The sequence below is a fragment of the Scomber japonicus genome, chromosome 9 (genome assembly GCF_027409825.1).
Source record: "Scomber japonicus isolate fScoJap1 chromosome 9, fScoJap1.pri, whole genome shotgun sequence".
Lineage (NCBI taxonomy): Eukaryota > Metazoa > Chordata > Actinopteri > Scombriformes > Scombridae > Scomber > Scomber japonicus.
The window spans coordinates 34730998-34757130 of NC_070586.1; the positions used below are offsets into that span (position 1 = coordinate 34730998).

General features: G+C 38.0%; 1 protein-coding gene across 1 annotated transcript; it reads left to right on the top strand.

Annotated features, from left to right (window-relative positions):
- Window positions 1–1261: 1261 nt before the first annotated feature.
- Window positions 1262–25192, top strand: LOC128365058 (endophilin-B2-like). Its single transcript, XM_053325676.1, has 11 exons — window positions 1262–1449; window positions 2763–2904; window positions 8139–8267; window positions 12342–12475; window positions 14301–14393; window positions 16712–16774; window positions 18603–18626; window positions 19276–19365; window positions 20595–20695; window positions 21609–21810; window positions 22982–25192. The coding sequence occupies exons 1-11, from the start codon at window positions 1387–1389 to the stop codon at window positions 23087–23089; spliced, it is 1149 nt and encodes a 382-aa protein (XP_053181651.1). The 5' UTR covers window positions 1262–1386; the 3' UTR covers window positions 23090–25192.
- The last annotated feature ends 941 nt before the right edge of the window (window positions 25193–26133 follow it).

A 26133-nucleotide genomic window follows, 5' to 3' on the forward strand; every position in this document is an offset into this window, starting at 1 on the left:
TATATTTATTTGTTGTCACCAACAGCAGAGGGCGAGCTACATGTATTTATTAATTTAGCCTATTATAGGTCATTTTTTGTCAACCATAGCAGAGGGTGAACTACATTTATTTATTATTTACTTAATTAAGTAATTCATTGTTGTATTGTATTCTTTCTATTGTTTAATGTTGCTCATCACTGTACTACTGTAAATATGTGTGCCTCTGTCTTGTTTTGTTTTTTATGATCATGTATGAGCTTGTGCAATTGAATGGAGGCAGTTGTCCTACTGCTGTATTTTATTATGTCTGGATAATGTGTTGTTGTTTTTTGTACTGTTCACAATGCAGGAACTGTAAAGTCCAAGACAAATTTCCCACAGGGACAATAAAGTCTATCCTATCCAATCCTCAGCCACAGTAGAGGGCGAATTGCTTTTATTTATTAATTTAAGTCATTTTTTGTCCACAATAGAGGATGAGATACATCTATATATGTATTTATTTACTTATTCATTTATTTATTATAGGTCATTTTCGGTCATCCACAACAGAGGGCGAGCTATATCAGCACAGACTGTCTGTCAGTGAGCTAATGAGAATATCAGTGCTTCCACCTGCTGGTGATATAAAAGACAACATGGATTTGGTATTGTTATCAATTAGTCTGGACCATAATCTGTACTGTCAAAACCTTTATAGTTGTAATACATTTTAGGATGTATTAGTGGAGCCACACAAAGAAAGGTGTAATACAGGTTCACTGGGAAAAAAAAACAAAAAACTGTAATAATAATGAGCCAATGCACTTTTGAGTAGTGCCTTCATGTTTTTATTCAGACCTTACAATTCAAACCAACTGCTCAATCTTATTGATTAATTATATTATATTATATTATATTGTATTATTATATTATTATATTAAACATATTGTACACCATATATTGTCACCAGTATATCTGTGTTTCTACCAGATTTGGGTCAATTAAAGTCACCAGCATCTATAACCATTTCGATGTATTAATCTCAGATAAAGCCACACTGTTATCACCAATCACACAGAAATGTGTCAAATTACTACAGAAACGTCATTTTAACAGCGTCAACATATGAAAACTCAATTTCCCATAATGCCTCTGTGAGAGGCAGGGCAGCGTAGACGGGACAGACATTATAGCCTACATGCTTTTTATTATTTATAATTATTATTAACAAAATCATAGTATACAAACATGTAAACAATATCAACACCGGAAGTTATACATTCATGGGTCGGACTTGTACGCGTGTGACGTAACGACGGTCCCATCGCCTCATCACGTGATTGTTGGCTTTTGCTGCTCCATCTCTCCTGGTGTTTCCTGCTGTCCCGCTGACTGACTGTCACTGTGTCACACACTTACACGATGGATTTCAACGTTAAGAAGCTCGCCTCCGGTGCGGGACTGTTCTTCACACGAGCTGTCCAGGTAAACGAAAAGCCTCGCGCTAAGAGCTCGTGCAGTGTACTCCCCTTCAAATGGACAGCCAGCTGTTTTTGTAACAGCAGCGTCACCGACTCAACGCTGCTGTCACACACACTGCGCTGTCTGCGTATCACTACAGCTAGCAGAGACAATAACGTGACATTTAGCCGAGTCTGTGTAAAGTTCAAGCCTGTGTTAATAACAAAAGCAGCATTGTCACATTTGCTACCATTGGCAGTGTTGTCAGCCACAGCTATAATGTTATCATTCTGGTGTAATGTTACCAGTTGCTAGTGTGAATTTACCATAAGCTGAGTTAAGAGCCCGACCGATATATCGTTCAACTGATATTATCGTCCAATGTTGGCCTTTGACAGATATATTGGTGTAAGGGGCCCGACCAGTGCCGATACCGATATTAAGCATAACCGATATTGATATATCACCCTATAATCTTATATAAAAAAGAATATATGAGAATATACATATAGAATATACATTTTTTGCAAAGATCCCTTAAAAACACTTGTAAGATATGTAATGAAGGCATGATAGTTTACCATTAGATAATACACTTTATTGTATAAAATTGTATATCAGTGCACCAGAACAGTAAATTTCACTGGGAATTTAATCATTAAAAATATCTATAATTAACTAAATAACAATAAGCACACATACGCACACATTATACTTGAATTAAGCAAGGGGTCAAGTATACATTAAATGCTGCCTATATAACTTTAAAAAGATATTGACACATATCGGACAACATATATGCTGATACCGACGGTGATAAGTCAATTTTGGCTAATAATGTTAACTGACAGATATATTGGTCAGGCTCTAATTGGTATAAGTGCATATGCTTTTTAAATTACATAGGCAGCATCTTATGTATAGCGGATCCTTTTATGTCATTGCTAAAAGTCTAACCACTTCACAGAAGATGTCTCCTACTGTACTACTACTACTCCTCACTGTAAAGTCCATTCTCAGTGTTTGTGCACTGGTGTTTCTACATTACATTCATGTAAGTTGAATATTAGACAAGGATTGGCTTCCAAAATGGTTATGAGGTCACAAATCATTCCACTTTCAGCATATAAATGTGAAAACAGCCTTCTAGTGCTCATACACAATTATGCACTTTGTGGTTGAAATACACTAACTGTGGGAACAAGAAGAAAAGAGTTTGTACACCAGACGTCATGACTTTGTTTTTTACAGCTGGCAGAAAACTCAGCCATGATGAGGTGTATAATCAGTGTCCCCATAATTCACATGTGTGAGTACTTGTGTGTGCTCTGCTTCAGTTCACAGAGGAGAAGCTGGGTCAGGCCGAGAAGACCGAGTTGGACGCTCACTACGAGAACCTGATGAGCCGCGCCGACTGCACCAAACACTGGACTGAGAAAATCTACAGACAGACTGAAGTCCTGCTGCAACCCAACCCAAGTATGACATCAACATAGCAATCCTGAAATTAGAGGTGGAAAGTAGGGCCCATACTGTCTTTAAACACAACTACTTCCATGCTGAATGCTGATGTATAAAGCAACATAGTTAATATAATTTAATCCACTTTTAGTGAAAGTTGGAGATTTTCTAACAATAATACACAATATCAGATATAGTAAAACAATCATACTAGTTCATTTTATTAGAATAAACAACAAAATAGGGTCCAACCAAATCAAGTGTGACTAAAAGCACTGATGGACAAATGAAACAACATCTTCTTGAATGATTAAACAGCTGTTACAGGCAGTGTGCTTTTACAGTTCAGTGAGATTAAAGAGCGAGATTTAAAAAGTGATATAGGATGAATACCACCTGTTACCCTGCAGGGCACATCAGGGTCACACGAGGCCATTGCTAATGTTCAATATGATTGTTTTTCCATGATGCCATTCATTTGTTATTATGAAATGTTGGTCACTTGATGTTGAATTTCTTTTTGCCATCAGTGTAATTATAAAGCTTTACAATCAGATACATATATACCTTTACAGATCAACAGTTGTATATAGAAGCAGTAGTAGTAATAGTGTAAGAAATAGTGCAGGACCCCACTGGTGATATTGCATGTTTTAGACACATATTGTCTCTATGGAAATCCACTTGAATATTCTTCCTGTTGGTGTGTTCAAGAACGCTCTGACATCTTAAAGCCAGCCACTGAACAGGAACCCTTTAACACTAAAAACAATCACATTTTGGATGGAGCAGCTAATCGTGCAATGCTATAAGGCATGTTAATATTGATAACAAAAAAGGTAAAATTCAATCAGGGAAGACACACAACAGATACGTTTCATTTGTAAGTCTTTGGTGTTAACGCCCTTAATTAAATGGATGTATAGGGATAGAGCCCTAGAAAGAGCGTCCAATCAGGAGAGCCATTCACAGGACCTTGACATTGGTGGTGGTAGGGTTGATGAAGGGAGATAGAAAAGCCAAGTGAATTGTATAATAGTCAGGAGGCAGGGCTCAGTTTGATGACAGCATAGGCTGACAGTTGTCTTCTTGCTTGAACTCATGCTAAACTCATTCAGAATCTGACCGTATCACGACCAGAGGGCAAACAAACTAACAAACCCAGTTCATTTTGTTGCTTTACTGGTATTTTGTACAAATATGCTGGCAGTCACAGGAAGAAAGGTATAGAAGAGAAAAGGCCGCAACTTGTTTTCATTATATGTGAGAATTTTAAGGTTTGGCCAAATGGTGGGACGTCTCATTTTAGATCAAATTACTTTTTGTGACATCCGCACACAATGTGAGTTTGACTTCACTGGCATTGTCAACACTTAGAAAGTGGCTTCACAGCTAAGGTCTGTCACTGTCTTGACGTTAAAACCACATTTATTATGAAGCACAAGCAGGAAGTGCTGAATTAGTATCAACAGTTGCTGCAAGTGAACAGAGCAGAATAGAAAGTGATGCAGTTGAAGGTGTTAATTTCACTATGAACCATTATGAGTGGATGAATGTAGCATAAACACTGCAGCATATCTTTATTTTGTCAATCTTTGTTTATTGTCTGTCATATTAACAGTCATTGAATGCACCACAGAGTTTAAAGGTACCCTGTGGAGTACGTTTGTGTTTCTTGAGGTCAAACTTCAGTTGTAGGTAAAAGGCTGAAATGTGCAAAATCACTGATATGGTTCCAGTTAGTATTAATTATTACTCATGCAAAACCATTAAGTATGAATAGCTGCTCAGTGATGCACTGTGACTCACGTAACCACCAAATACATTTCAGTCAATACAATTTCAAAAACATTGTGCAAGAAGCCAGATTCTGCATATTTGCAATAGGTCAACCCTAATTGTCCATATGTGGCGTAACAGCAATATTTTTAGGTTTACAGTAATATGGAGTGACAAAGTGGAAAATAGGGAGCTCTAACATTTGACTTTTTGATTCTCCATGCTACAGTTGATCACACTGGTGAGTATTCTGCCTCCCTACCATTAGTGCTCCTGCTGTGGAAACCTCTCATGCCTTTGAATTAGTCGTACCGAGAATTAGTTGCTGAACAAATCAACACATGATTCTTTGGTATTAAGATCAAAGTTGGCTGTGAAATGCATTTTGAACACACTGGGACTCATCAGTGCGACTTGAGCGCTGACCACTAACCAGCAGGATGTAACTAAGGACGAATCCTCTTCTGGCACACAGCTGATTGTAAGTCAGCACATGCTGTACATGGGTGAATGGTCAGCCTGTGGCAAATGATAATCCCAGTGAGTGTTTATCTGTGACAGTCGAAGTCCTGCCTGCTTTTTTTTCCTCCTCTGTTTCACTGGCCTAAGCTAGACCATGTATTTCATTATGGAGGGTTTTTTTCATCTGTCTTTCTACAAGGTCTATAATCATACACGCAGTAAGACACGGTCCGACCAACAGGTTGCAGTTAAGAAGGGTGTTTATGAAGTGAGTTTGACTGCTGACTAGATAACTTTTACTAACTTTTCTCTCTGCTCTGCCTAAAAGTACAGAGCCCCCAAAGTGTTCAACATAAAGTAAATAAAACATTTTTAGATATAGAATCACGTGAATAAATTGTAAAATACATAAGTGAAACTGTCATTTCAGAAATGATTTAAACTCAACTCCTAATTCTGAAAATATCACGTGTCATCATGAAAAGTGCCATTATGAAAACACAATCATCTAGTAAAATTATGATTATTAGTCAGCATTTTGAAGTATTTTACAAATTGTTGGTTAATTTATATATTTTACACTTAATGTTGAGTACTATGGGGTTCAGTGTGCAGAGTAATTAAAAGGAAAACAAAGAACTGTTCTAAATCAGCAGCAGAGAATGTGATATCTGGGATCCTACGTTCCCCATAATGCACCTGTTTTCACACAATGTTTAGTGCTCCTCATTACTAATAAACGTACTTTTGCACGTGAATTCTGTGGGGTTGTCTTCTGCTTTCTGCTGTGTTTTTAAATTTATGATACACATAGCGTAGTTTAATACACTGAATCCAGTGACAGATGTTTACAGCTGGAATGTAAAGGGAAGTGAAATCAGTCCCAAACCACAACAACGTCAATGTCAAACGTCACATGAGTCTAAGCCACAACAGTGCTGACAAAGCCTGAGTTGTTTATAGTAAAATGCTAACTTTCCTTTTTTATATGAAGTAATACATATTTCCTTTTTTCTGAAAGAATTGTGAAATAAAACATTGAGCAATGAAAGCCAGTGGAACAGAGGTTCACCTAGAAACAGGGCAATTTTTAATCTGTACCTTTGTGAAATTGGCTGCCCGTATTTTATTTTATTTTTTACCATTTACACTCATCATGTTCATAATTTCCTATCATCATCTCTGACTATTTGAAATGTGGTTCTCATGATTCAAGCTACATGTAGCAGTCTGTGATTGTGTTTGTTTTGTGGTGTGTATGTGTATAGTTGACCATATTTCGATGAGTTTTCTTGTGTTTTTAGATATGTTGATGTGAGAGCTTTCCACAAGTACAGTATGATGTGATACCAGATTCTTGATGGCCCTTTTAAATCTGAATGATTCTCCTGCATCAGTTTGGGCATCAGATATTATGACCCTTGAGCCTTTGTGTGTAATTCATAGTAGAATGTTTTTTGTTAGAATCTGTGCTGTACAGTAAAACCATGAGCTGCAATGAAAAAGAATAAAGCAAACCAAATACACAGAATAACACAGATGAATGTCCACTGAAATAAATAGGCTTCTTGCCTCTACGTGAACATGTTTAACACTGTGTATCTCCTGTTTAATAGAAATATCATTAAAGGTGCAGTATGTACAATTTACTGCCATCTAGCGGTGAGATTCCAGATTGCAACCAGCTGAATACCCCTCCACTTAGATAGAATATTATCACTAATATTATATATTAGATAGATAGAAACTTAGATACTTTGAATCATTTGCTACATATTGTACTTGTGGAAAATATGTTAACAGTATCTCTTTATGTTTGTTATGTCTTTGTAATTTTGTAGGCCGCAACAATTTCATGATCTTCATTTATTCTATGAAATAGACATTAGACATGGGTGGTATTTTACTAAGATGGTATACACTAATATTTTATATCCTGGCATTATTATTAATATTATAATATTGTAATAAATAGGCAATTGCTTGAGTATTGTATACCCTCATGCACTGTTCCAAGGCATTCTGGTATGAATACCACCCAAGCCTCATACATGTCACAGTCATGTAATATGAAAGTCTATGCCTATGTTAATGTTTAGGGATGGACACCGAAAGAGCAATCTCATGCAGTGTAATTATACGTCCTTTGTAAAGCGTATAATGTCCAGGTTTGGATTGAACTCTATGGTATTTTTTGAGATAGTGATATAGTGTGTGTGTGGTGTTGATTTACTGATTTCATCACAGGTAGTGGACAAAATAACAGAGACCTTATAATACGTCTTTGTTAAGACTGTCAGAAGCGACACAGATGGTGAGTCTTATGACCACTGTCATAACAGCAGTTACTCGATGTCCTATAAGGTATTCATGTTATTTTGTCCTCCCCATATGTTTCTTCCTTAGTTTTTTGTTTTGAGTTACCTAATTTACTTACAGATGCTGCAGTAGGATAAAGGAGCTTCTCATACACCAATTAAATAAATACTACACCCAGAAATGATTTTCTAAGAAGTTTAAGAACAATTAAATTGAGTCTTTTGTCAAGTATTGTACTTAAGTATCATTTTAGGGTACTTATTTTTTTGTCCACTGGAGTAGTTCCATTTTGTGTAGTTTCACTGCACTACATTTCAGAGGGAAATGTATCTATACAACATTTACTACTACTGTAGTTTTTTCACAGATCAAGATTTTACCTGCCTAATAGGACCAACTATAGCATTAAAATGCTGCACATATAATTAACACACTGAAAGAATTCATTCTTCATAAAGCGCTTTTTTATTGTACTTATTTACTGCTGCCTAAGGGGTGGTTGAGAGCATTTCAGTCTCAACTACACAATAAGACATACTGAAAATACCAATTCATGCAGGTTTAAGTTAAGAGTGTATTTTTGGGTGTAGCTTTCATTTAATAAGTGTGCGGGATTAAAGAACTACAAATTTCAAGTTCTTCTTTGTTTCCTTGCTGGCCATAAATTCTTCTCCTCTTCACTTTCTCTGCAGGTGCCAGAATTGAGGAGTTTCTCTATGAAAAGTTGGACAGGAAGGCACCGTCCAGAATCACCAATGCAGAGCTGCTGGGTCAATACATGGAGGATGCCGCGAAGGAATTTGGACCTGGAACTCCATATGGTTAGTCAAAAATCCAGGGAGATGATGACTTCTTGTGATTTGAAAACGCTTATAGAATGCATTGCAGTTGAAATACTCATACTGATCACATCTGGACTACACATATTAAATCATGTACTTATTTATTTGCGAGGACGTCCAATAACTGTTTCAGTGTTTCATTAATGTTTTCAATTGCATCATTGGTACTTCTTGTCCTCCTCCTGTTTCCCTATTTTTTTCTGATCTGCGATTCACCCCAGGGGACACAGTATTCATTGCCTCAGTCATTGCGGCCCAGACTTCGTTTTTGTTTTTTGTCTTTTTTAACATCATCACTCCGGAGGACACACTATAGAAAAGTGTCCACCACGGACCCAATTATTTTAATTTCTGCTGATGTGAAATTCTTCAGATTTTTACCTTTTGAGGTCATCTCTTATAACTCAACTTCTCTGTTCAGCACAGTGCTCTCTTCATGATGCACCAAACGGATGTCCTTATATAGTGAAATGGAGGTGTGGCCGTATGCTGATTGCAGATAGCGGACAAGTGCCTGTCAGTTTAGAATCATTCTGATTCACTAACATACGCTCAGTGCTGAGAACAAATTTGGCCGGTACACACGTGTCATGAATCCGGCGGTGATTTTGCGGAAGTACTTATTTTGTGAGAATAGTAAGAACATCTCTGCACACATAGACTTCTCCAACTTTTTTTTTTTTTTTAATTTACTTGGCCTCTTGGAATTCTTCATCTCACTCCTATCAATGACATTAATATTAGAAATTTCTTGGAACTCATTGATTGAATCACGGGGGGAGAGTTGACTCTACACTTCTGTGAAAACACAGATTGCCAGTAACGGCTGGGACAGTTATTTAACTCCAAGTGGCGCCGCTCACTTCTGCAGTTTCCACTCAGGACGTACACAGTGAGGAATGGAGGCAGCTTGGCCAGTGTGACATGAATAGCCTCTTAGCTGCTAATGTGAAGTGTGGGAATATTGAGTGTAATGTATCAAGATCATGTTATGTATCATATGAAAAGTCAATATATATACATGGTTATTGTTCAAAGATACATTTTCCCCAAACTGAGCTTAGTATCATTGGGAACTACACTAAGTAGAATGGAAATAGATTAGGTTAATCATACATAGGTTTAGAGAGTGTCAGCTAAAATGTTATGTACTTTGGCAGTGGAATCTCTTCTTCTTAATAATGGTTGGTTCATACATCATGCGTCATACAATCATACATACGTCATTAAGAAACTGACAAAAGGGCACATTGTGTTTGTGGTGATTTACTTCTTTCAGTTTATGCTCTTCATCATGTCCTTCACCCCACTGGCTTTTAAGGGCTTATGTGTTCGGCCAATAAATCAGATCTCTTCCCTTCTGTGGAAAAAGGAGGATCAATATTGATTTAAATGGGCTCATTTGCTGTCTATGTTCCCCTGCTGCAGCAGTAATCAACGCTTCTGTACAGATGTCATTGGGGAAATAAGCAATCTAGAATCTTTCAGAATTTGTGCAAGAGTAATAGCTCCTCTCATCTTTATGTACTTGTTTTACAGCACAACCTAAAGTGTCTCTATGTTCGCCACTGACCCTTCATTGCATTTGAATGTGATATTGAGACACTGTTCACTGATTTGATTTAAAATGTAGATTTGATTTTTTTTCTCATCTTCAGTATTGACAGTCTGGCCTATGATAGATATTTCTACTTATTTTTTCACTGATGCCACTGTTCTCTCTCTGTAAGGTAAGGGTTTGGAACATACTATGATACTTTTGCCACAATTTGACAACAATCAAATTACATGCATAACCATAGGCAGTCAGTCTGTGACCATACAATTAAATTATACAGGATAAAAATACATGTTTAATTCCAGTGTGGTCGTCTTTCAGGAAATGGGGGTAGGATGCACGATTGTAAAATTAGGCAAGACCAACACACCCAATAACAAAACATACATTTAAACTAACTGACAAACAAAGAAAACTTGTGGATGGCTTTTAAATCAACCACTTCTTAGACTTAGTTATAGACTGTTTTTTGGCCAGTAGGAGTAGTGACTTCCTGGAATCTTCGGTGTTCCTCACAACATCAAACAATCAATCTTTAGTTTAGCCAACATCCCCCCCATGAGCAAACACTTACCGACATTGGCAAGAGAACTAGTTTCGAGAGGGAGACTCTTGACAGACCACTACCACCTCAAGACAAGGGTCATGTGACTGACCTGTTTTTATGTGTGGTTCCATTTCCCAGCAAAAGACTAAAAACTACCACTACTAAAATCAGAAATAAATGGGTCATAAATCAACATCGGCAAACCCAGAGTCAGCCAGAGTCAGAGACAATTAGAGTGGTGATGACCTTCTGATTTAACACTTGGCTAGAAAGGGCTATTTCGCAAAATGTGGAACAATTGCTTTGAGGCGTAGGTATGGGTGTGACGATACACTCAGCTCATGAGACGAGACGAGACAAGATGCATTTTGAAATGTTTTAACTAATCATCTTGTAATGAATCACTTCAGTTCTATTTTCTAGATATATAATGATCATATGTAGTATGCAGCATTGTAAAAGGTTTCCCCATATAGATATTTTATAGATGGATAATTTTGGTATTTATGGAAATAACAACCATAAATACAAAAGTTAGATACAATCACAAATAAATAAAATAAAGAATCCAATTAAATAATTTGGTAGTGTGACTCATTATACTTTTTGCATCATTAGGCTTCCATAGCTGTGCTAGATTATAGCTTTCCGAGACAACATTCCCTTTGATGAGAAATATCGTCACGTTTTAGTCTCATGCCACAAGATGTCGTCACACCGCTATTGAAGTGACTGTGAAGAATGTTAGATTTACCAAGTTTATACCTGTTTTATGGAGAGAAGAATCTACTCAGAAAAACAAGGTTATTTATTTATTTATTTATTCATTAAAGAATCTACTATTTTATACAGTACTGTGCACTGTGGTGGCCTAGGACTGTGTGTCTTCGGCCCACATTATCTGGAAAATCTGTCATGACATCTGACATGTTTTTCAGCTGACACACCTCAAAGTCCCTCATCACTTTGTTTATAGTCTGCAGATATACAGTACTATGCAAAAGTCTTAGGCCACCATTAGATTTGTTGTTTTAGCAATGCCAAAATGACCATATATACAATTTCCTGTGTCTCTCTCTATTTAGTGTAACCTCATCTTATAATTGAGCAATATTTGGCTAAAATTTCATACTGCGGTAAGAATAGTGTAAGCACTTTATGTAATCATGTATATTATCATCATTGAATAATAAACTCTACTTTTTTCCATTATTGTGTAATTATATTCCACTTATGCAACAGTGCAGCCACTGAGGTGAAAATAATGAAACTTAACCAAAAACAGATGCCAGCCATTAAACAGTGACGTCCCAAGGGACACTGTAAATTATGCGTAACCACGAATCAGAAATACGGCGTTTCCCAGACACAAACTGGAAGTGATTAAAAATCGAACATATGCTAAGGTGTTCTGGTAAAGTGTATACTCACTCCCTCTCCCTCGTCACTCCCTCTCATTCACTCATTTGTATATGATAGACGCTCAGTGACATAAGAATGTAAAAGTAAAGTTGACTCTTACTTTTTAATAGAATCCACGTAATAAAACAAAGTCATTTATTTATTAATTTAACGGTAACTTCCTCTATATTCTTATATTCCTCATCAGTGTTTCCCATTTATTACACAGACTGTGGCGGCTCGCTTTCTTTGTTTCAGAGTCAATGCATTTGACTTAAAACACTGCTCATTTCCCGCATTCACAGCTGGTGGTCCGTGAGAGAGTATGGGTCATGCTGTGATGTATGTCAATGTGGGCTGTGCTCGTCATATCTGGTATTGAGTTTCTGCCTATACCTACAGGTTCGCGTGGGACTGTGAATTCGTCATGTGCGTTCGTGTCAGTTTTTCCTTCTTAGGAATTCTAAGAGTTGAGTTGAGGACTGGGACAAGTAAGGAGTCTTCAATAAAATATTTGTGGTGACTGGCTCTGTTGTGTTTGTTGCAGGGAGCACTTTGATCCAAGTCGGAGAATGCGAGAGAAGATTAGGAGCAGCGGAGAGAGAGTTCCTCCAGACATCAGCTATCAGCTTTCTTGCCCCCCTCAGGAACTTTCTGGAAGGAGACTGGAGAACTATTACAGTTAGTCTAACACAACACAGCATACACACTCAGTGGTTCTGTCCAAAAACACAGGGAAACATTCAAATCAGGAATCATTTAGGGTAGGTTAATCTCACTCTAGTAAAGCACAGAAGAAGCTTTCTCTTGATTTAATTCCCCCTGACCTTTTGGTTTCTGTTTAACTGGTATCCTTGTTCCGATCAGTGAATCAGCCTTTGAACAGACAAAAGAAAGCATTCTTTCTTGCAATCTTAACATTTTTTAACCCACCACTCTCTCTTTCTGCTACCTCTTTCCGTAAATGTCTGAATAAAGCTGTAAGGCACATTCATGTAAAAGTCATCTTAAATATTCAGTGTCTGAAAATCCCACTTAATGAATGAACATGAACACAGCAGTAGTCTCCCATTCCTTTAATGCACAATAAAAGTTACATGGTTAGAACTCATATTACATAGTAGCACTGAAACCCATCATCACGTAAATAAAAGAATGAAAATACAGCAGAGGCCACTAATATCTACTCACGTCATGCTAATCAGCCAATCAAATCAGTGAGATACACATGGAGAAAAGAGTTCATATGTGTTTAAATTATTAAATGTGAAATTAAAATCTAAATCAAAAGTTTTCTGTAATGCACTTTATTTTGAAATGCCATCTTTATTTGATATAAGAAAAGAACACGTGGAACACACATTGGTGCTCCAATCACTCAACCACCAGGGAGCTCCAAACATACAGTAATTTAAAAAGACGGCTGTTTTCTATGTTGTTCCTTATCTATACGAGTGCCTCAAGTTAGTTTTTCCTTCCAGAACACCTGTGTTTGTCTTGAATGGATATTGTTTTGTTGTATGTCTAAAAATGTTGATGTCATTTTTATGTTATAAATAACAAATAGAAAAATAAAAAAGTGATATATTATAAAGACATTCCTCAAGCATGCCGCAACCTCTTAGTGTAAATCAGGACTTCAGTTTAAAATATGTGGTACACAAAACAATATAAAGTAGTACAAACGTTTAAAAAATCAGCAGTGCAGCGTTCCCCAGCCCGACAGTGGTTAAACATACTGATGTTTAAACAAGTTTGATATTATTTGCGTTCAGCCGTTATCCTCTGATTCTTCCAAAACACTGTAAGAGCTGCTGCAGGTAAAACCGAATGAATAAAGAAATAAATGAGCATATATAACACAAATCACAAACACAAATGTCAATCAAACACCATAAAAATGTACAGATCAATAAAAAGATTCACTAACATATTTACCAAATAAATATCACAAGACCTGTTATAAATCTAACATTAGCATTTAACCGTTACAGATTAGCCTAATAAAGAACAAGTATTACTTAACTTAAATATATTATATATAATCTATTAATAAAATACAACAAAACAACCAATACCATGTCCCCATTCCAGCTAGGTCCCTTAAATATCACAAACATAACACAAGTTTATTACAAAAACATCTTAATAACTTTCTATTAACACCAATAATTGACAGGCCCTTTGCATTGTAAAGGCACAGTCCCCAAGAAAAAAAAACGTTGAGTCCACTTCCTGTTTTGCTAAGAAAGCCTTCAAATTAAAAAAACAACACAAAAAAACACACTGTCAAAATAAAAGCTTACAGGAAGTGGGTGAGGGAACTTAGGGAAAGATTAGGTTTTGAAATGATGAACTTTGATCGCTTTCCTTCCGTATGAACTTCTACATGTCTTTTGAAGCTCAAAGCAGTTTTCCACTGGTCTGGTGCAGTCTGCTTTAATCACGCCACTGTGAATGGTTGCAAACCAGCTGTCCTCTAATAATTCCGCTGTGTGTTCTTCAGAAAGAACGGCGCCTTCTGGAGAACCTTCGCCTTGACCTCGATGCCTGTAAAGCACGTCTGAAGAAGGCCAAGGTGGCAGAGGCCAAGGCTGCGGTGAGTCCTGAGTAACGTTGTGACTAACAAACGTATCCCTTCCCATAACCATTCTTATGTAATAAAACCTCTGTGGTGCTGGCATTAACCATGACTAACTGACTGTGTATTCATGACCTTGCAGTGTGATGGGGAAGTGAGTATGAAAATCATTCTTAAGGATTTGCAATATGATGCACCCTCCGGGTTTGTTTTTCCTGCCTCGCTTGCTTTGACGTACATTTCTATGCCATCCAGACTCGGTGACAACAGACTGTTTATCATTAATCAAATCAAAACAAAACCAAGGGCTGGAAAAACAACTTTGACTCCATGTTGAAAAAGTCTAATCCAATGGGGAAATTGTGCAAAAAAATCCTGTGCTTTGACTGGATGAGATTGTTTACTCAAAAAAGCAGATAATCATTGTTTATGTATAGCAGCAGCAGCCATGAGAACGACTCAGTGTGGAGTGATGGTTCATCTCAATCTTGGTTTTGCAGCCACATTTACTTTACAACCTTGTAGTTTATTGTGGAGAACTTACACAACATGAAGGTATTTGCTGTAAGATAAAAAGCTTTATGAAGTTGGTTCCTTTTCTGTAAACAGAGACTGAAGTATGATATTATCTTTGGAAGATTAAACAGATGAGATTTGGATTACAAAAACAGCAACAATAATCTCTATAGTTGGGTTCCATCACCTCACCTGATATGCATATACCTGTAGTTTTATAGATTCAAATTATGTTTTATGAGCTCTACAAACTTAAACGCCACTTAAACCTATCTAAGAGCTGGACCCCCACCGATGCACCCTTGACCGTTCTCATGGGATTAATGAAAGCCCGTTGATGAATTTTTCACAAACATTTGCATTCATTCATCATCCGTCATTGAAAATCTGAAATTGAAATCTACATAAAGTAATCTAACATATGTGTATATATATATATATATATATATGTATATGTTCTGAAATCACAGGTGGAATGTTGCCACCATTATTCAAGCCTTCAACGAATGACAGTGGTGATTTTTTTTGCATAGGGTGTTTTCAGTGCACAGTCTCATCCAGATAAATGCTCCTGTTCTGGACTGAACTTGGAAACATTTTTGCGAAGCACAGGATTGAGGGAAAAGCAGGTAATTTGCAGATTGTTACTTTCTTTAATGTAGTTATTTATGTTAAAAAAAATACTAATACTAATCCCATGCAAATAAAACTTGACTGTCTTTTTTTTTTTGGTTTGCTATTATGATAATGTTCAATGGCTGCTTTTAAGAATTTGGAACCAACAATATGTTCAAATCCATTAGGACTTTTGTGTCAAGGCAGAACAGTTTCTTTTAACCTATTGTGAAAAAAGCCCAGTGTTACCCATCGTTGAGCCTCTGACATCTTAAAAACTGATAATATGATATTTGCCAGCAGGTGGCTGACAGCAGAGCAGACTACATGAGTCAGGTGCCTGAAATGAGAAAGTCCTAATTGATATTTCCCCATTTCAGCATTATCTGAGGAATGAGCGCACTTCAAATTATATCAGCTTCTTTTCTCCCGGCTTGTTTTGATTTAACTGTTAACCCTCACATACTGTTCAAATTTTGATTTATTTGATTTTGATTAGTTTAGATTAATCTTATGTTAAAAAAAAGTATGTAAAAGACAGTATGTAAAGGTTAAACAGTGTTTTAAAAAAAATTGTCAACTTTTCCTTTTGGTGTGATGATGAGTATAAAGAGTTGGCTGACTGACAAAAGTTCGACTTTGTGCATGGTAGCACGTGCATGCCCTACTACTGGCTTGGTCAGGTCAACAAATTAGACTGATTAGTCACCAGTTTCTGTGGTGCTGGAGGGGATGTTTGCCTACAATTGAGTTGCATCACCACCTTCTTGCACCTGTGTTTTCTCGTACAGCCACGCCTAAGGTAAAAGTGTGCTGACAGGTGTGAAAAGCCAACTGCCTTTCCCATTTATTGGCAGGAGAACAATGACAAAAAACAAACTTTAACTTAATGTCAGGTACTTTCAGTTTTTATCAGAATAAATCTTCCATATCAGAAGTGGACCATATGATTGGTATAAACTAGATCCAGAGTTCATACTGTACATTAATCTGAGATGAATGTATGACCTGATAAACTCTATTAGTATATTAGTAAACTGCCACCAGTACATATGCACAGATTGAACATTTCATAGTGATCTGCGTAGTCTCATAGAGATTTGCTGTGCTTTCTGATTACTCTGTCTGCATTTCTTAGTGTTGTGCAGAAATCCGGTTTCCAATGACCGCACAATAACTACTAAATCTTATTACTGTCTCTGTAGATGGCTCCAGATTTTCAGGAGACCAGACCTCGCAACTATGTGCTTTCGGCCAGCGCATCTGCGGTAAGGAAACTGTTTTGCTGTACCAAAAACAGCTGGAAACTGCCCATCTGGTTCAGTCCAATCAGAAACAGACTGCTTTTATCAACTGGAGACTCTACTGATACTAGGGGCTATTTATTGTACAATATTCAGTCACTTTAATTAATCAGCCATTCATTCACATTTAGCTAGGAGGTGTTTCCAGTGAGAACAGTGATAAAATGCGATATGCATACCAAACCACTGTGTCATAGCCTAAATACTGTAGTGGTATTGATTGATGGCATGCCATGGAGAACAACAGTCCAATAGGATGTTGCTCATTAACTAGTCATACCCTCCCTGTACTTATTATTGCTGGAAGACTTTCAATAAAGTACACAACACATTCCAGAGTGACTTGAGGACAGGATGGTTGAAAGTTTTCAGGTCTGTGTCACCTTTTTAACCACACCTGGTAGTTACTGTAGTCAGGTGTGGTAAGATTTATATTTGTTCCTCTTCCAACCACAACACTCACCGATATCAGTGGCGCCCAGTGTACACCTGCAGGTGAGAAATTTAACCACAAGATATCAGGAAGGATGAGACTTATATAATGGTGCCTTGATGGAGCTGAAACAGACATAAAATAAGTGATTTGTATACTGTATAATGTATTTTGGGCACACACTGTCAGTAGGATTAATATAGGTAGTTAATATATTAACCATGTGTGAAACTATAACAGATTATGTAAGGAAGTTGGTTTGGGCTTAAATAAGATATTATGTCAATGTGTGAGTGCTCCCTCTTCCGTTTCATAGATAGTGGCAGGGGCACCTCCAGGAATTTTGGGCCCTGTGAAATGATATCACATTGGGCCCCACCAACACACACAGGTCACCAACCATGCACAATTTCTGTAACCACACCTCTACCTGTGAAGGCTTGTACCTGTCTTGTAGTCCAATACTAACTGTACAATTCAGATGCTTTGAGTACATTGTAAATCAAATATTCTATCAAACTATTGGCTTATGGCTATCAATGATGATAAGTTAATAAAAATGATTAACTAATGTTCTAATATTCTTTAGAGCCCCTGTCAGTCACAGACCCTTAGAATCGTCCTAACTTTTCAACCCCTTTATGGCTCCTAGGTAGTGGTAGGTGTTTACAAAAGGCACCATAAATTATAAAGACAAGCCAAAGTTGCAGGAAAAAAACAGAAAAGTTGGCCAAAACATTTCAAACCTCTGCGACACACTTCAACAACAGTCTCAACACTGGTTTCATTGTCAGTGTTAAAAGGCTACAGTTGTGAAACATTAACTTGGAACATTCTCCAATATCTGAACCATATGACAAAACCAGCATGAGCCAGGAAAAATATTCCTCAAGACCAAAACACATGAGCAAAGATAAAAAGACAACAGAGAGACCATTAGTTGATTGCTTGAATAGTTGTTTATTATTCATTTGTTTCAGCAAAAGATGGCTAACAGGAAGGCAAGCCAGACAACATATTACTCATTCTGCCTTTGTCTGTGTAGAGACAAGCGAGAGACAGCCTGGAAGATTTGGCTAACGGCCAAAACACATTCATTCCTTTTACACCTACTGCTATTGATGGGACATGCACATAATTAGGATTCTCAGTGGTGCAAGACCAGAAATTCCACAGTAATGAAAGGGGTTCAAGGTTGAGGTGAAACAGTCTTAGCCTTTCCTTGCTCACCACTGAGTCAGTTTGCAGGCCTCTTGTGATCTGGATCCCACTGCATACTGACTCAGTGGTGAGAAGCTCCTCTGTATATTTCATGTCATAACTCCTTTTCTCTCTCTGTTTTATGTTTTGACCTCAAAGCTCTGGAGTGAGGAAGTTGAAAAAGTAAGTACGTCAAAAGTTGTGTTTGTTGTGGTTTGTCTTAGTGCCTTCAGGAACCCGCTGGTCTTGCATTGAAACCTCAAGACGCCAGTGTATAGCTGACCAAGATCCTATGACGGATGTATCATCTGACCTTACTCAAACTTCCACTTCCTGTATTGTACTGCCTTCCTGATCTTGCCCCAATAATCCAATGTGTTTTGCGTGTTTTTGTGGTCTTGATGCAATCATTTGGTGTCAGCAGTGCAACAAGGTTGTTTAATATGCTGTTAGCTAATTGGACAAGCACTTTGTACAAGGCACAGTGAGACCTTTATTCCAACTCTATGGATCCATAACTCCAAACCTATGAGGTTTTAATCTTTTTTGCAAGTAGTTTAATATTGTGTACACACAATGCACATACATTACAACTAAAATCTTCTCTTTTAAATACTCCTTGGTATAAATTACATCAAATATGTATCAATATGTGACTGACAGTTCTTGAGACTTCCTGACCTACATAACAGTTTAGTTACCACTGTCCCATTACATCATATGCATGACCAGTCATAAACTTCCCAGCATGTCTCAAGAGTCATGTGGGAACTTAAGAGAACATTTTGTGGGACGTGATCTAATGTCACTAATGTTATTCTTCTGGTTTCAGGCTGAACATGAACTCCGAGTAGCCCAAACAGAGTTCGACCGACAGGCGGAGGTCACAAGGCTGCTTTTGGAAGGCATCAGTAGTACGCATGTATGGCAACCACACCTCCTACACCACTCACTAATTCAATCTACTGTAAGGGTCAGAAGGTCCTAAATTACCCTAAGTTCCTCAAAAGCATCACAATCAGTTTCAGATGTATTTAGTAGTAGTAGCTTTATTTTGTCACTATACAGAAGTACAGCGAAATTACAGCAATCACCCTGTCCGTACATATACAACATACAATCATTTTAACGGCTCACTGTCATTATTACTGAGAATGAGAGCTCCAACGCCTCCGTCTCTCACTCTGGTTTCTTGACACACTGACCGCTGAGGCGGATATAAACACAGCGCCACCCACGGTGCTGCACAGCACACCAGGGAGTGATTATGAGGGCGTGGACAGGCAAGCCGCCACAATACAATAAGACAGACATAACCGGATGACATAGCAGACTGTGCTCTGTGTGGAGTACAGTGTGGGAACGACAGACAAGTAGAGAGAGACAGGAAACTGGTCCCAGCTCAGACAGGCAGCTAGCCACAGCCGCAGCCATATTTCGGCGCCACCAGTGGACCCCGCCTGTCGCACTGGTGATAATTGAATCCACTTTGGTATCATTTCAAATGAGGTTTTATTTGAACTGAAAAAGTTTTGTGCCATGTGAAATGTAGTTGAGGTTGAGTTGAATACGGTAAGTGCTGTCAAACTGTTGATGTGAGAACATGACCTGCAGCTTTTTAACCCCTGAACAATCACCTCCACTTTGGTACACAAGCCTGAACACGACATCTGATCATCTTAAACCATTACTATAACAGTCATAATGTACTAGTAAAACTCATTTATAGAGGCACTAACATGGTTAAACTATATTTGGATCCTAAAATGGTTAACACAGACTTGTGTAGCTTTCTGCTTTTAAAAAATGTATAGTTTGCTAAAGATGAGTGACAATTTAACAGAACGCCATCGCCATCCTAACCCCAACCCCCCCCCCCCCCCCCCCCCCCCCCACACACACACACACACACACTTCCCCGCCCATATTCATTCTGCTGTTTGTTAAGGTGTTAAAAAAATCTATACATCATCTGTAAAAACTGAGAAAGTATGAACTTTAAATGTCTCCATAATGTACTGGTGTCATTGGTCTCATTGTGCCGGAATGGGACAGATTATCACTAAATGGAAGAAATGAATTGGACATAAGCAATAGGGGCACATAAACTTCAAATCTGCTTCTTTGAGAGTAACTGTGTCATCTCTGCAGGTGAACCACTTGCGCTGCCTGCATGAGTTTGTGGAAGCCCAAGCAGCTTACTACAAGCAGTGTCACTTCCACATGCAAGAACTACAGAAGGAGCTGGGAAGGTGAGAAGCTGATTGGATGAATTGGAGCTTTATTTGGCTTCACTGGAGATCATCTTTGTTCACAGTAAAAAAAATAAGCAGGCATCTGTTCTGTGTGATTATAATGCAATTTTATGAGGTTCCGGCCTGTAAATAAGTTGTTTGGGTTAATGATGTTGGTGGTTAAGCAGTGATTGAGTCATAACCATTGAAACTCAGTCAATGGAGAATTAATTAGACCACAGTTCAAAGACTGCACATTTTTGCTGCTTGTTATCAGCAGTGTTAGGCCACAATTGTTTTTATGGATACAACAGTTGGTAAAGTTGGACATGCTCGATATGTTTAATCATATCCTTCAGAAAATATTTCCAGTTTTACAGCCTTATTGTTATTCAGTTGTTTTAAATAAGCGTCCATCAAGGAAAAACATGCATTTGTAGTTTTTGTAATTGAAATGAATTAAAAAAAGATAGATTTAAGAAAGTAAAAGTTGCACCTCTGACTTCAGCTCATTTCAGTGTTGATCTTAATGCATCTTATTACATATTGTAAGGCAGCATGCAGATACAAGTATATGGAATAAATAGAAATGGAGTTCTGCTAGACATAGAAAAAGATCGGTTAAAATGATAGATGGTAATGAAACAAAAAGCGTTTATAGGTGGCACCCGTCAGGTCTTGTTTTCATGCGGTTAAATCATAAGACATCATTTTCATTACCCTCAGTTGCGATGAGGATGTGTGAGTAAAAACCCCATGATATCCTTGAAATGTCTCTTTCTCTTTCTCTTTGTCTGTGTGTGTGTGTGTGGGTGTATGTTCTGACCCCCAGCTTTCTAATACCTCCCAAATGCTGTTTTTCCTTTTTTTTTTGTTCTCAACGTTTTATTTTTGTTCGTTCTAACCGCCACACGTGCTCGCTTTCCCTCAGGCTTCCCAGTGCTTTTGCGCTGAACTCCACTCACTCCATGACCACCGGCGGCTCTGCGTCAGAAGACATCGGCAGCCCCGGGGAGACCGATACTCTGAAGATAGAAGAAGTGCAGGCGCCAGCTACAGGAACCCGAAAGGCCAAAGTCCTTTACGATTACGATGCTGCTGACTCCAGTGAGCTCTCCCTCCTAGCTGACGAGGTGAGGTTTCATCATTAACCTCCTAATGTGCTGGATGAAGAACCTGCACAGTACACAGAAACCATCACCAAGTATCATCAGTATCAGTCACTACATTGTTCATTTGGGTGTATATTCCCTCTGCTAAGAACCGGACATGTGTGGGTGGCAAAATAATGCATACTGTGAATTTCAGAGGCTTACACATTGTTTACACAAGGAAAGTAGTTCATTATCAAGGGTTAGGCAGGATTATACAAAAATAAGATTAGGAAACAATATTACTGACCTTTTTCTGTGATTCTTTTAGAGTTTACACTCCACTCCCTCCAAGAAAAACAGTGTTAGTATACAGTGTAGTGGAAATTCAGGGAGAGCTGGATGGAGGACAACTTGCAGCAGATTGTCAGGTTATTGGATATGAAAATAATTGTTGTTGGCAGCTGTAATCACAATACAAACAAAAATGGGAAGAGACTTGCAGGCTGTGATGAAGATGGATTCATGACTTTCATTCATATGAATCAAAGAGTTAGCTTGAGTTAGAGCTTAAAGGTATCCTGTGGAGTTTTCTGGTTAACAAAGTTTTATTTACATTTTACTGAATGCATTTCATTACAGAATGAATATTATATCCAGAGCTCAACACCAAAGTCAAAGTTTAGTTATTCTGTTTGGCGTGTCATGATAACTACTTATATTGGACGATATATTGTCTCAGAAATAATCACGATAAATATTTTTTATTGTAATTTGAAGATCATTTTATTCCACTGATATAATGATAATATAATAGCATAATAATGTAAGGGGGTGGAGGGTGGGATCATGCTTGTGTAAAAACCCAGACTGTCATTATGGTTGGGGACAGAGTTATTAACCTTTAATTCTTCTACAGTCTCCACTCAGGACGTACACAGTGAGGAATGGAGGACACTACTTGTTTAGCCAATGTGACATGAATAGCCTCTTAGCTGCTAATGTGAAGTGTGGAAATATTGAGGTAATCAAATGATCAAGGCCATGTCCATATATAGACATGATGATGTTGATAATGACATTATTGTGCCTAATTCTGTCACTGGTATTTCCACCCAACATACCACCCTGCTATAAAAACTTTTGGCCATGATTATATATTTTTTCTTTTACCTGGCTTGGCTTTACATTCTTCATGTCATATGTGTTACAGCTCATCACAGTTTACACAGTGCCGGGTATGGACTCTGACTGGCTGATTGGAGAGAGAGGAAACCAGAAAGGAAAAGTGCCTGTCACATACCTGGAGCTTCTCAGCTAAAGAGCACACACACACACACACACACACACACACACACACACACACACACACACACTCAAATACACACACATGCACACACACACATATATATGCACGTGTGTGAGTGGGTACCAATAAAGCCATGATGATATCTCATTCACTATAGTTAATTTCACTTTCTTGCACTAACCCGTAACCCTCAATAGCACTCACCCACAGTAAGCATTTGCAAAGATTGGAACATGGTCCAACTACACACACACACACACACACACACACACACACACACACGCACACATCTCATCTATGTGCTTCTCAATACCCACTAAACTATTCCCATCATGGCACTGACAGCAGTGATAATGGAGACATTGTTACAACAAGTACAGGATGATCCCCACAAGGGTTAGATCACATTCCTTATAGATTTGATGGTGATTTATTATGGTGATATTTATTTCCTATTTATTGTTGTGCAACCCAAGGGTTCAGGCAGACTTTTTTCCAATTTGAGTGAAGTTAAAGCTGTGACAAACTGTGACCTACTGTCTTCAGAAGGATTTCCATCCAAACTATATTATTGGTTTGTTTTGGGGGATGAAAAGTGTCTTTGTTGTCTCTTTTTCATACATTCAGTGCTGAGCTTTGATGGAAATCCACCATAACACCCAGAAATGTTTAATTCTGTATCAAGGTCCTGAGTTCAAAGTTGCACTAATCTGTCTTTTTAGTGAAGGCTGCAATATAGATAACACAAGCATGCAATAATGACGCCCAGGCAAGTTTTGTGCTCCAGTTATATAAACCAGAGTTAAAATCTTAGTCATCTCTGCATAACAGACACTCCTCATTGAAGAAGAAGTGAAAATAAACACAAGTAACCGGACAACCAGATTACCACATCATGTGACCCTTACCATCCGGGGTCAGATTTCCTGTAATTATGAGCGAAAGGATGTGTGGTTTTGTTGAAACTATTAATAAAAAGAACTGATTCTTAGTTTTAGAGCAATCATACCACATGTTCTCCTTTCTTCTGAAAGGACATTAACAGAACCGGGGTACAGCATTACGTCATTTCTTCATTTTTTAAATTGTTTTGCCTTGATGAAAGCAATTGTTTTATTGTCCTTGACTTTAGGGAAGCAGATTTGCCTTAACTGCTCATTGAAGCGAATGTAACTCCTGTGTTGTTTTGAATCGACAACATTTTATGAACAGCTGGATGATGACATTTCTGGCAGTCACTGCAATCACTTGTTTTGATTATATATTCCCATATGGGGCCTCGCCCACATGTTTTTGGCGCCTTCCCACTGCACAGAAGATGTCACTTTTTATTAATATGGACATCTCTGCAGCAAAATAAATAAGACCATCCCAACTGCCTTAAGATAATGTGGAAGGAACTGCTAAGGCCATCAGCTGCAAACCAGAGAATGTGCTGTTCACAACAAAACGCCCAGAGAATGAATATGCACCATGTACAGCATGCAAGACTGTAACTCCTCCTAATAAAATTGTGTGCTTGTTTGTGTGATTTTCTTTTTGTTTTGCTCCTGTGTGTTTTTACAATGTTCATCTATGTCGCTGTTCTGTTGGTTAACACATTAAAAGTGTCCTCAGTCTTAATGCTGCATGTGCTACAGCTAGTAGCCTGTCCCACTTGGACAGCGTGTTTACGAGTATATGATGATGTAGCTAAATTGGTTTGTGTCAGATCTGGATTACCAAAAAAAAAAAACAACCCTTTTGCACAAAAGACAAAACGTGCTCTCTCTCTCCCACATCCAGTATGTGTTGCATGCCCTCTGTCAAGTTTTGTTTGAACCAGCCTGGCCTCATGATGTTTTGTGAACTGAGCACACACACAAAAAAAAATCCCAATAAAACAAAGTGACACGAGTCTCAACCAAATAGTGTTCTTACCTGCAGGTGAGAATGTTCAATATAATGCTTGTTAGTGGATTAAGCCACATTGTGTCATCTGTGCTGCTCTATTGTTGTGCTCAGTTCACAAATATAGGGGAATTTTTCTTTTCAAGATATATTTTTTACTTCTGCTTTTGTGGTTCTGTTGTACCTCATCTTGTATTATTATGATTATTGTTATTTATCAGTGTATTGCCTGTTCCTTAACTTTGCTGAAAGAATGAAATGTATGGAATTTAATAAAAAGTAAGATTTGAATTCGCTGACTTTTCACATCATGTCTATTTGGTAAGGACATTGTAAACCATCTGAAATACATACTTTAATCTAGTAGCCGCCACCGAAAGTAGAGGCCAAAGCAGAAGCTGTTTGATGTAAACGCCTTCACATCACCACAGGGGGGGGCTTCAATCAATCAATCAGTCTTTATTTATGTAGCGCCAAATCACAGCAAAAGTTGTCTCAAGGCACTTAAACATAAAGCATGTCTAGACCTTACTTTTTTAAGTTTAAATTTAAAGATACCCAGCATTCCCACATGAACAAGTATTTGGGGACAGCAGCGAGTAAGAACCAGGCACTGGGCGGCCATCGGCTTTGAGTGGTTGGGGTTGAGGTAGAGGAGAGGGGAGCATAGTAACAACCAACTTATTGAAAATAATAGGAGTATAAATAATATGATAACAGCATGCATGGCCCTGTCTATCTGAATATGGACGTTATGGAGGTTGGATGTCTATCAGGACCTGGATGTCCATCAGAACCTAGACATCATGAAGCCTAAATGTCTAGCAGGACCTGGATTCCTATCAGGATCTGGACATCATTGAGGCCTGGATGTCTATTAGAACCTTGACGTCATGGGGCCTGGATTTCTATCAAGAACTCCCCCCGGATTTGACAGGAAGTCAATTCAGAGAAGCCAAAATAGGAGTAATATGATCTCTCATGCAGCTGCATTCAGGACCAGCTGGAGAGTCTTTAGAGCAGGGGTGTCAAACATCATCACCCTGACCAAAATACAAACCTCTGCAAAGACAATAATTATACATATACACAAACAGTGGCGGTTCTAGTTTGAATGAATATGACATCTGCTTCACTATTTCATGATTGATACTAATGATGCCAAG